Raw genomic sequence first — 12,958 nt, 5'->3', positions numbered from 1 at the left:
AAAGTTAATGTTAAAACAAGGATAATGATGTATCTATCTATCTCTATATATATATCTCATCATTTAATGTATCTTCTATGCTGGGTATGGGCTGGCAAGTTGGAGAGCTGCATCAAATATTTCCTGGCTTTGAATCGTCGTCGTCGTTCCACAAAAGGATACAGATTTTGCTCAGAAAAATACCATCCATGATTTTAAAGCTTAACATCTGAGAAAACTCAGCAGGTTTTATTATTGTCTCAGAGAAGAGAGAGAAAAGGTGGGGCACAAGATTGATGTTGCTGTTTAGCTGTAATCATTTAATCTTTTTTTTTGAAAATAGCTGTAATTTTTTTCTCTATTTATTGATATACTAAGCACAGGTATAGCTGTAAGGTTAAAAAAAAACCTAGCTTTGCAACAACATGGTGTCAGGTTCAGTCCATTAGAACAACACCATGGGTAAGTGTCTTCTACTATAGCCTTGAGCTGATCAATTGCTTAGGAGTGAATTTGGTAGGCAGATATTGTGTAGAAGTCTGTTGCATGCATGCATGCACCTGGGTCTATCCACTCAAACTGCTTGACAACTGGTGTTTGCTAGGTTATGGGGATATGAAAAAAAAAATTTTTTTATGAAAACAAAGCAGTTTCAGCCAAAAAAGACCAAAGTATGAGGACCAGACTTCAAAAAGACAAAACAAAAAAAAACAAGTACTTGTTTCTATTTGTTCAACTAAACCCGTAATGGTGATGTCCTAACATGACTACAGTCCAATGACTGAAACAATAAAGACATTGAGCTAGCGTTTGGAATGCAACTATATACAAAGGCAGATTTTTACAAACTCAAAGCCTACATCTTTATTTTGATTGCTGGTTTAACTTAAATAACTGTTTAACACAGATAGTTTTGACCAGGTTGGTAACAAAGAATGTGAGGCATGTGTATGGAGGTCTTTGGAATAAGAGTGTCAAACAGCTTAAATAATGGAAGAAATAAAAACAAAACGCTATTCAGTGCCAAGTAAAAGTGCCTGTGCAACACCATGTAAAAGCGCCCATGTGGTGTCACGTAGATGCACCCAGCATGCTCTGTAAGGTGGTTAGCTTTAGGAAGGGCATCAAGCCATAGAAACCATGCCAAATCAGACTGGAGCCTGATGCAGCCCACCAGCTTTGCTCAAACTGTCCAACCCATGGACAGCAGATATTAAATCATGATGATGATATAAGAAATAAGACTCACCAATTTACTTTTGTCCCTGAGATATTGGTAGTCTTCCAGCATACTGCTTAGTTCTTCACGAAGACTGCGAACTTCATCGGTGTACTTATCGCACTTCATAGTAAGGTCACTCACTAAATCTTTGGTTTGCCCCGTCTGAAAAGAACAACAATACATGGTAATGTTAAAGGTAGTTACATTAAAGAGAATTTTCAAACAAGATTTCAATCAAAAGTCAGTAAACGGTGTGTATGCGTGTAGGTGATGGTCAGAATTGGACAAGTCAGTTGTAGACTGAACAGTTTAAGCTGTGTCCCTGGTACTGAGGACAAGTCAAGTTAATTTAACTCATGGATAGTACAGTTAAGCCAATTATAAATGGGTAATGACAACAGAAGCACTGTATGATTTGTGAAATGTTTAGTTCATTAGTTGCAGGGTTTAAATTCAAATATTCTAATTTTGGCACAGGGCCAGTAATTTTGAGGAGAGTGGGCAAGTTGATTATTTTGACCTTGGTGTACAACTGGTACTGCCAGCTTCCTGCCTTGAGATGCAATGGTGAAATCATTTCTGTGTTTAGTTCAAATATTGATGTATAATATAGGCACAAGGACTAGAACCTAGGGTAGTGAGGGAAAGGAAATACTTGATTACATTGACCCACTCCCGGTAATTGATGGTACTTTGAATTTGACCTACGAAGGATGAAAGGTGAAGTTGACCTCAGCAAAATTTGAACTTGGAAAATAAACTAACAAAAACAAAAAAATAAATAAATAAAATGCAAGATGTATTTTGTTTGACACTATAACAGTCCTATCTGGAAAAGAATGAATGGGTTCCACCACACTGATTTAGGGCCTGTTAGAAAAAGCAACTAAATCTCCCTCACATCACACCCTACCAGCTACAAAAAAAAAGGTGAAATGGGACACAATTATTTAAGTAATTATAGTTTCAAATTTTGGCATAAGATCAGCAATTTTGGGGGATGGGGGAAAGATTACATCAACTGCAGAGCTCAAATGGTATTCATTTTATCAACCTTGAAAGGATGAAAGGTAAAGCTGTCCTCAACAGAATTTGAACTCAGAATGTAAGTACAGACGAAATGCCACTAAGCATTTTGTCCAGCATGCGAACAATTCTGCCAGCTTTCCACCTTTAACTTAAAGTAATCATAAGCAATTCAGCTCTGATCACAGGTCTACTCCATCAAAGTGGACCTGAGGGTAAGCAACAACAACAACTAAATAGTTACTGTATGAAGATGAAACCATTAGTGGTACCCCACCACCTGGCGCTTAGATGCCTTTCATGAACCTCACTCTGTGATAAGCATTCAGGCCTGACTTGATAATTTCCTACCAACAGTCAGGGACACCTTGAAAAGGAATGTAGGTGCCACCTTTCCTCCTTAGTGTTGGGGTCAAGAAGTACATCCAGTACCTACATGGGTTTTGGTCTGAACCCACTGCATGACACCTTGAGCAAGAATCTTCCACTATATTCTGAAGTTGACCAAAGCCTTGTGTGAAAGCCCATCATTTATTTTCATTTATATATATATATATATATATATATATATACACACACACACACACATATATGGTTTCAATTCCTGGACTGGGTGGTGCATTGTTTTCTTGAGCAAAACACTTCATCTCACATTGCTCTGCAATCACTTCAACACTGACATGTGGTACACAGTGCACCTGTTCAGGCATCACCAATTTGATGGAGGGAGTGAGGAGCTAATGTACAGCATATACATTTGATCACTATAATAAAAATCATTTGTACAGGCCGTTTGGCAAAAGCTGAACTCTCATATGCCATCTTCAATGGGAGAATCTATCATGTACACACACACACACACACAGAGTATATTTGGGTGCCTGTCCTAATGTTGACACCACTTTAAAAAGAAATTGTATGTGTTTATGACCTATACTTAGTGGTGCAGCAAATAGTGATCACTCAAGTACCAGGTTCGATATAAACTAAAATCCTTCAAAGTGGTGCCCCAACATGACCACAGACTAACAACTAAAGGAGTCTCACACACACACACACACACACACAGAAGAACAGGCATGGCTGTATGCTTAAGAAGCTTCCTTCTCAGCCACGTAGATTCAGGGTTCAGTCCCACTGCATGGTACTACAGGCATGGTGTCTTCTACTATAGCCCTGGACAGACCAAAGCCTTGAGTGGATTTGGTAGATAAAAACTATACAAAAAGCCCATTGCATGTGTGTGTGTACGTGTTCACATTTTTGTGTTTGTCACACCAAATAACAATCGGTGTCAGTTTGGCAATGCCCCCCCCCCTCCTAACTTGAGGTTAATCTGATTGACTAAAGGTAGTGTCCCAGCATGGCTGCAGTCCAATGACTGAAATCAGTAACATGTAAAAGAATATATATATATATATATATATATATATAGACACACATACACAGCCAGCATAATCATAACTAAAGACCTAGTTTCACTAAATCTTCACACAATATAACTCTGTATAGTGTACACCATGCCAAGACATACTAAAATATAAGGAAAGAGGCCTAATGAATTAAAACTACACACATACACAAGCAGTTGTAACATATTCCCATTATTTAAGATAATGGAACAAATATATATAAATATATGCTAATGTTTGTTTTTATGTTCAGTTATAATAAAAACAATTTTACACTAATCTGATGGGTTACTCTGTACTCTTGTAGAGTAAAAATTTATTATTCTTAAACAAGAGTATTGTTTGAAACTTCAAAGTCATAGTCACATTTGTTCCACTGATTGTTTCCCCTCTTTGTATGAAACACATACAGTTTGCATAAGGATAGACCTAATTTCACTAAATCTTTGCTCGTTACAACTTGTATATAATGCCAAGATACTCATATAAAAACAAGGAGACCAACTGAACTCTCTCTCTCTCACGCACACAAAGAGAAAATAGCCCAGTGGTTAGTGTGTTGCATTCACAATCACAAGATCATGGTTTAACCCTTTAGCATTCAGATTACTTTGTCAAACATACTTACATATTCACATTTTATGAAATTAATCCTGTGTTATCTCATAGCTTTGAGATTTCGAAGGTGTTATTTATTTTTAGTATGACATTGCCGTGTGGGTGTGAGAGGCTGGATCTGACCAGTCTGACATAAAACAGGTACAATATTTTGGCCAGATATGGCCGGTTTAAATTAGCAGACCTGTCAGTGCATTGTGGTCTTGAGCAAAACACTTCATTCCACATTGCTCCAGCTGTAAATGGGGAACCCTCTCTGCAACAGATTTGTGTTCTGTTCAGGGGGATGAAATTGGCCAACCAGCCTGCCTGCCTAGCCAGTAGGATAGCATCATTCAAAAGCTACAACAATGCAAGGAAGTGCATTGTGACTAGTGATGCAGAATATCTGATAGCTTGATCAACACACAACATACAATTAAGTTTTCTCTTTTCTTGAATTTTTAAAATCACATTGATGTGTCACAAATTTTCATTATAGAACAAGCAAATTACTAATATATATATATATATATATAAACAACAAGAACACAGCATAAAAACAACTTTCAAAATAGTCAAGAAAAATGCAGAAAAGTGGGGTAGGTAGATGAAGGGTTGATAAAGCAACTGGCTGGTAAGGACTGACGCTGTTGTAGAAAAGTAGAGACAATATTTAATAAGCGAGAAATTATGCCTCAGTAATGAGATGATGCACATGCATTAGCTGCACTTTATAAGAAAAAAAAAAGGACCACACGCAGCAAACAGCCAACACACAAATCCCACCCACCAAAATAAAAAGAAAAAAAATGAAAAAGATCAAACTCCAAAAGCTCCACAAAACAGAATGAACAGATAGATAGATAAACAAACAGAAACAATCATCAGGAGTTCAAAATCCTGAAAAGTCAACATTTCATTGAAGCATTAATACAATTTCTTTTTCTTTTTTTTTTTTTCTAGTGCTGCTCAACTTTTTCTTTGACAAACTCACTCTTTCAATGATAATGTTTGTGTCTAGTTAGTAGAACAGGTTAAAATGTCTGAGACACATTGTTAATTATATGATTATATGGACTATTACTCTACATCTTTTGACATAAGACAAAAATGTTTTAATGTTCACATCCTACACAACGTTGCAATCATTTTGATCTCAAATTGTGAACAGGGATAAGACACCATACGACAATCAGAGATAGAATCAATCTAGTCAATGTAAAGACGTAATTAATAAAACACTTTTCATCATTAAAGATGAGGTTCAAAGTCTAACTAAATTATAAATGCAGCAGTATGGATGTTTGGTGTAATTAGTAGAATGGCATGTTTATATGTCAGATTTGGGTCTTCTCAAGAGTTTGATGTATAATAGAAATTCAAAAATGCTGTCAACTAGTGACAAAATTGGTTACTGCTTTAAGAGCATCTGGTTTTCTTATAAATAAGTTTCTTGTCAACCAAACAGACATTAAATATCTAATTCTACACCAAATTCAGCTAATATTAAGATCTTACTGTATCTATTATATATATTATCATCAGAATAATGGACAGACAAATTCAGCAGAGTGATGGCGTAAATAACATGCAACATCTACTCGAGTCAAGGCGGCAACCTAGTAGAATCATTAGCACACCAGGCAAAATACTCAGCAGCATTTCATCCATATGCTCTGAGTTCAAAACTAAACCACAGTCAACTATGCCTTTCATCCTCTCAGGGTCAATAAAATAAGTACCAGTTGAGTACTGGGGTCAATGTAATTGACTATTCCCCTCCCACAAATTCCCGGCCTTGTGCTTATAGTAGAAAGGATTATTATTAAGTTGGTAAGTTAACGGGATTGTTAGAGCATTGGGGGAAAATACCTTGTGGTATATCTTATGGCTCTCCACATTTTAAGTTCAAATCCTACCAAAGTCAATAAAATAAGCACCAGTCAAGAATCGCTGGCCTTGTGCTCAAGTCAAAAACAATTATTATCACTATGTGATATTCTTTAATGTGTTGTCCAACCCATGGAAAGCAGACGTTAAACGATGACAATTTTTATAGGAGGAATGTTTTTCTTTTATGATTTGTACATTTACTAATTAGTAAAACAACTGTATTTATACAGCTAAATATCCTTCCTACTGCTAACACCACTTGACCATGAAGTATGAGTAAAACCTTTCTGTCAGCCTAGCAGACTGAGACATCAAAGGATTACAAAAAAAAAAAAAAAAAAATCAAACTGTGCAACTAATGGTTGTAGTTATCTTTTCTTCTCCTCATCAGATAACTACAATGGATTTCAGTTTTTGTGTGTATGTGTGTGCATGTGCGCATGAGCGCATGTGTGAGAGAGAGTCATCGCACACCTCTAGATAGCTAGAAACAACTGACAAATCTCCCTCGAATCACACTGTCATTTTAACAAAACATAATTGGTAATGTAATCTGAGATATACAATGACCAAAGGAAAAAACAAAAAGACAAGATGGTCACAGCTGAACTTATATCTGATAATGAGCCTGTTTATGAAGGTTAACAAGCAACCGAACAGCAACAGACCACAATTAGAGACATAGAGGGCCAACATACTAGGGCAAAACTGGACCGAAATAATGATGGACAATCTGGTTTCAGTGCAGAAAATGGTATCTCTGGCACCTTGATTTGGTTCACAAGAACCCTTGACCTCAGTCCCAGCAAACTAATAAAGCTGTTGGTAAAGATACAGTGCTCCTGCTTCTTACAGTTGTGAACTGACCTTATTGTATGTGGTACCTGCATACAGCTAAGTAGACTGAACCAGCAAGAGCAATTAAGTACCTTCAGCAACAAACTAAGTAGTAAACAGGATATGAACCATTGTCAGGTTAGGTAAATGTCTGACACCTATGTATGAGACTATAATTGCAACTTTATGATGGTTTGAACTCTAGTCAATCTGTTCAGTAGTCCAGCACCTTGACCTTACGGTCACTGTGCCTGGTCAGGGTCAGTCTTTAAATAGTTTGGATGTCTTAGTGATGATTGGAAGCAACATTTTTGTTTAACAAGACACAGTGTGAAGGTTTGGAGCTAGATGGCAGGATGCTGCAATATTATGTCAGGAGAGGTTCGTTAAGATGAAGAAAGAGAAGAGAAAAAAAAACACTTGAAGCAGGTGAGAGTGTAGTGAGAGAATAGTAGTAGTAGTAGTAGTAATAATAATAGTAGTAGTAGGAATCAGTGGAGTTCATGCAGTGTGTAGTGTAGCTGTGGTACCTGAGCTGGTAACTGGTCACTGCTTAACCTGTCTGGAGAATGGCCAATGCCCTGCTGGTCAAGTTTTCCTGAAACAGCAGTGACAGCAGCAGCAGCAGCAGTAGTAGCAGCAGTAGTTGTTGTGGTTGTTGTTGTAGTAGAAGTAGTAGTAGTATAAGCAGAGCAGCTAGGAGACGAAATAGTAGTTGTAGTGATGGTAGTAGTAGTAGTAGGAGGAATAGGAGAAAGACTTGTCATGGCTGGATTCACGCTCACCTCCTGTTTAGCTTGTTCAGCCTCTTTTTGGGCATCTGTCATATTAGATTTCCAAAGAATTGCTTTGTGTTCCAGTTTGACCTTCAAAGCTTCAAGTTCTCGGTGGGAATCTTGCAGTTTGTTGTAATCAGATGACAGTTGTAAATTTTCTTTCCTTGATCTACAAAATCAACATTAATCGTTCAAGTTTTCCCAGATTCTCTTTCGTTTATTCATTCATTTATTTATTTTTTTAAATAAAAACACATTTTCAGAATAAATATATACAAACGGTTAAAAGAAGACATAAAATGAAAATGAAAATGAAATGACCAAAAAAGAAAACAAAAAAGAAAAAATGCACAATTCACCAATACAAAAATTCTGTCCTGCTTTCTGCATAATTTTTCTATAGAAACTATAAAATCTAGCTGGATGCAGAAAATACAGTGAAAACTTGTGATAACATCAAGTCATTTCAGAACCAAACAGAAACACTGATCGTTATGAAAATGAATCATATTCTCTTATATTTAACTTGTACCTTGAGGGTATGTCCTCATCATCTCTTTCTCACACACTCTCTCTCTCTCGAGGGAAGCCATGTATTCATCTCTTCAACAAGACACTTATCCTGTCCCTCTATCATGCTTTCACTACAATACTATACTCCACTCAACTGAGGCAGGTCTTGTCTTGCAAGTGTTTAAATAACCTCACTAATGCTGGCACCGTGATTAACAAAAAAAAAAAAAAAAATTAAAATAAATATATCTACCACACCCTACAGTTCTCCACTACAACGTTGTCTTGAGCATTTCATCAAAACTAAATCTCATATATAAATAAAATCCTTTACATTAGTTTATTTCCCTTGCCCTACAATTTTCTCTGCTCCCTATTCCTACATTCATACTACCACTTTCACTGATTTCCCCTTACAAATCGCGTTCAAAAAAAAAAAAACGAGGCGGGAGATAACCCATGTACAACTGCTATAATCTGACAAATAAGAGTAGTGCCCCTTCCATTTTCTGAAGAGCATCCGTACTTACAGCGTTATCTTCACAGAAAAAAAATCTGTAGGAATATATACAAGCTACTCATTGGATCATAATTTTCCATACAACTTCATAGGTTTGAACCCAAGATATAAATATAATCACATTTCTAGAGGAAATGTCTAAAGAATGAAATGAATTATACAAGGAAGTGCTTTCACTGTATTTTCTAATTGAAACCAAGGAATTATATCAAATCAATATTTTTATATTATATATTGAGTGCATGCCTATATGACTACACAAAAATTATAATAGTTAAGCACTTAATCCAGCAATGTGTAATTAACAGGTAATACTTAATCATTTAGCTACATATAAAGCATAACAATGGAGCTGACAGTTGTTTATCGAGAACTATTCAAGCTCTTAAACTAACATATTTTACATCATAATATAAACGTGACATACAAAAAGGTTGGGTCTGTTTTTACATTATGATCTCTACTTACAACTTCATCTCTGTTTCAATAGCATGTATTCGCTTTCTAAGGTTTGTACATTCCTCTTTTAGGGAGTTCAATTCACCTGGTAAAAAAAGGGTAAGAAAAATATTATTTTTAAGAAATTGTTTCAAAAATATTATAAATCATCATTATCATCATTTAAGGTTTGTTTTCAATGCTGGCATGGGTTGGATGGCTTGACAGGAGAGGGAAAAACAAGGGGGGTGCAACAGGCTGAATGTCTTTCTAAATGCCAACTACTTTACAGAGTATAGTGTGTGCTTTTTATGCAGCACCAGTGTCCTTTTTCATGGCGCCAGGACCAGCATTGCTTTTTATGTGGCACCATCACCGTAACTTTTTACATGGCACTAGTGCTTTTTATGTGACACCAGCACCAATGCTTTTTTTTTTTTTTTTTTTTTTTTTTGTGACACAGCTAGTAATTTTGAAGGAAGAGCTCTCAACCCCAGCACTTAAATGGTACCTTACTTTATCAGTCCCTGAGGGATTAAAGGCAAAAATGACCTAGGCTGGATCTGAACTCAGAATGTAAAGAGCTGGAAGAAATATATAAAGATATTTATTCCAAAACTGTAATGATTCTGCCAGCATGCCACCTTAATACATACTTCTGATCTAAGTACAAGGTCATGGAAACGTGGCTAAGTGGTTTGAGTATTCAGCTCGCAATTGCAAGGTCACAAGTTCAATTCCTGACTGCACATTGTGTCCTTCAGCAAGACAACTTATTTCATGCTGTTTCAGCCAACTCTAGGATTCGTTTCCAATATCTATTTGAAAATCTTGAAGCAGCCAGTGTTTCATCTGCCACCACCACCACCAACAATAACAGGGCTGTTTGTATTATTTCGGTAAAACATAGCGTTTCACTTGGTAATTAATATTCAAAGCTATTTCTAAAATACTCCAATGTTAACTCTCTTTTCTGTTTTACTATTCAAGATAGTATGCAAAATAAAATACATAATAATAATGGTCTCAAATTTTGCCACAAGGGCAGCAATTTTGGGGGAGAAGATGAATCAATTACATCAACCAAAGGGTTCAACTGGTACTTATTTTATTGACCCCCGAAACGATGAGAGGTAAAATTGACCTCGGTGGAATTTGAACTCAGAACATAGTGACAGGCAAAATACCGCTAAGCATTTCATCTGGCGGGCTAATAATTCTGCCAGCTCACCACCTTCATAATAATAACAATAATAATTACTTTTGTTTTTAGCTGTGGGTCTGTGCGTAGATTCATGTGAGCTCTTAACATGAGGAGAATCTCGTTGACGAGTGTTTTTATCAGAGTCTATTTCATCTTGTAATGTCTTCACTTTGTCTAATTAAATTAAAAAAATAACATAAAAAGATTAATAACAAAAAATAATGAAAAACCATAATTACAATTTGTTTTCAATAGCAATAGCAGTCTATATTTCCTGGATGAATAATCACCATTTGTGTTTTTGTAAAGTTACTAACATTGACAATTTTACCGTATCTGATAGCATAAAAGATGCATGGGTATATTAGACACATTTCAACAGTGCACATTCCCCCAAAAATTGTTTTTTAGTTACAAAGGCCCAACTTTGCATAGAGGACCTGGAGTAATTTTGTTTTTTTAAAGATTAATTTTGATATAAAAAAAAAAAGTACATCTTATATGCTTTCAAGTTCAATATTACTGTAAAAACTCATCTCAAAAATTTTGATATGGAACAAAATTCTCAATTAGAAATTTAAATTAAATTAAATTAACTGCCTTATTAAGGTAAATTTATAATTTAAATTAATGCATCATTGAAATTAAATTCTGAATTAAAAATGTGAAAACAGCAACTCAAAAACACTACAATAGTCGATCTGTATCAAAATTTTAACTCCATAAAACATGTTTAAATGTTAAATCATTAAACATTCGAGATGTAAATCATGAAATATAGAATTTTAAATGATTAAATATTCGTAAATTATTCTTTGCTTGAAGAAAATCAACAAATGCAGAGAAAATTCAGCACTTACTCTTCAATTGTTCTGCTTCATTACGGCTCTGTTTAGCACTTTGGAGCGCCTCCTGCAGCAATCCTATATAAGATATATATGTATACGAGTCTTAATATTTAATTCAATCTCAACAAATATAACAGATAGTTACATTAATTAATGATTTTTAACCTTGACACAGAGGCACAAATTTTGATAAGATATGGTATAATCTATTAAATCAATCAATGCTAGTACTTGTCTGGTTCTTAGTTGATTAGGCACAGAAAGATGAAAGGCAAATTCAGCTCCCATAGGATTCAAACTCAGGAAATGAAGAGACCTTAGCTAAATACCACAAGGCATTTCATTTGTTTCTCAACCGATTCTGATATTAACCATTCTATCATAATCTCACATCATCATCATTGTTTAATGTCTGCTTTCCATGCTAGCATGGGTTGGACGATTTGACTGAGGACTGGCGAACCAGATGGCTACACCAGGCTCCAATCTGATTTGGCAGAGTTTCTACAACTGGATGCCCTTCCTAACGCCAACCACTCCGAGAGTGTAAAAACAAATTAAACTAATATTAAATAAGGCTATAAATTTAAATTAAATCCAAATATACAAAAAAAAAAAAATCAAGGAATTGAAATTGCCAAATGAATAAACTTAACCTAGAACTCTGTACCTTAGGCATAGGACCAAGAAACTTTTATCATCTCTCACTTGCAGCAAGTAAGTCTAAAGCTGTGCTGCTTTTCTTCATTATCTCAGTTTTTCTGAACATTTGAGTGACAACAGAACCTTCATCATCATTTAATGCCTGTTTGCCATGCTGGCATCAGTCAGATGGCTTGACAAGAGCTGGCAAGTCCAAGGGCCATACCAGGTTCCATAGTTTGTTTTGGCTTAGTTTCTCTAACTGGATGCCTTCCCTCCTGCCAACCACTGTACAGATTATACTGGGTGCTTCTTACATGGCACCACCACTGGTGCTTTTTAAATGGCACCAGCACTTTCTACATGGCACCATCACCAGTGCTTTTTACATGATACCAGCATAATAATAATAATCCTTTCCACTAGAGGCACAAGGCCTCGGATTAGGTGGGAGGGGACCAATCAATTACATCACCCCCAGTGTTTTACTGGTACTTAATTTATCGACGCTGAAAGGATGAAAGGCAAAGTTGACCTTGGTGGAATTTCAACTCAGAACACAGCAACAAGCAAAATACTGCTAAAGATTTTGTCCAGCATGCCACTTAATAATAATAATAATGCAATATGTTATCATTACAAGAAAAAAAAAACATCACTTACGTTTCTTTTCAATTAGTTCGTCAAATGTTTCTTTGTGCTTAGACTTCTCAACTTCTAATTGATCTAAATATAAAAAGAAAGACAATAATTAATACTACCAATTTCTTTTTCCTTCTATTCTTTTTTTTTTCTTTTCATATTTCTTAAATAAATGAAAATATTAGTCTAACATATTTTATCTCAACTCCAGACTGGTTAAAATATACAAACTGAAACGGAAGACAGAAAAAAAAAAAAGTAAGTAGTTGAAATGTTTAGTGCTGAAAAAAAAACAAAAAACAAGAGTAAATTCTATTCACTAAACAGAATATTTGCATTGTTCACATGTCATCATCATAATCACAGCCCTAAGCTATAAAGGTTGACACTGTCAAAGTATGATATT

General features: G+C 35.5%; 1 protein-coding gene across 3 annotated transcripts in view; it reads right to left on the bottom strand.

Annotated features, from left to right (window-relative positions):
• The window catches only part of LOC106869515 (sarcolemmal membrane-associated protein), a 52,273-nt gene that overhangs the window by 2,724 nt on the left and 36,591 nt on the right, over nt 1-12,958 (bottom strand). For all 3 annotated transcript variants that reach the window (XM_052973182.1, XM_014915283.2, XM_052973183.1), the window contains 6 exons: nt 12,574-12,636; nt 11,281-11,343; nt 10,478-10,594; nt 9,247-9,322; nt 7,755-7,914; nt 1,229-1,363 (listed from right to left, as the gene is read on the bottom strand). In XM_052973182.1, coding sequence (XP_052829142.1) covers nt 1,229-1,363; nt 7,755-7,914; nt 9,247-9,322; nt 10,478-10,594; nt 11,281-11,343; nt 12,574-12,636 — 614 coding nt within the window. The remainder of the gene's footprint in view (nt 1-1,228; nt 1,364-7,754; nt 7,915-9,246; nt 9,323-10,477; nt 10,595-11,280; nt 11,344-12,573; nt 12,637-12,958) is intronic.

The sequence above is a fragment of the Octopus bimaculoides genome, chromosome 15 (genome assembly GCF_001194135.2).
Source record: "Octopus bimaculoides isolate UCB-OBI-ISO-001 chromosome 15, ASM119413v2, whole genome shotgun sequence".
NCBI lineage: Eukaryota > Metazoa > Mollusca > Cephalopoda > Octopoda > Octopodidae > Octopus > Octopus bimaculoides.
The sequence above is the reverse complement of the archived record's forward strand: the minus strand, read 5'-3'. Positions and strand labels throughout refer to the sequence as shown.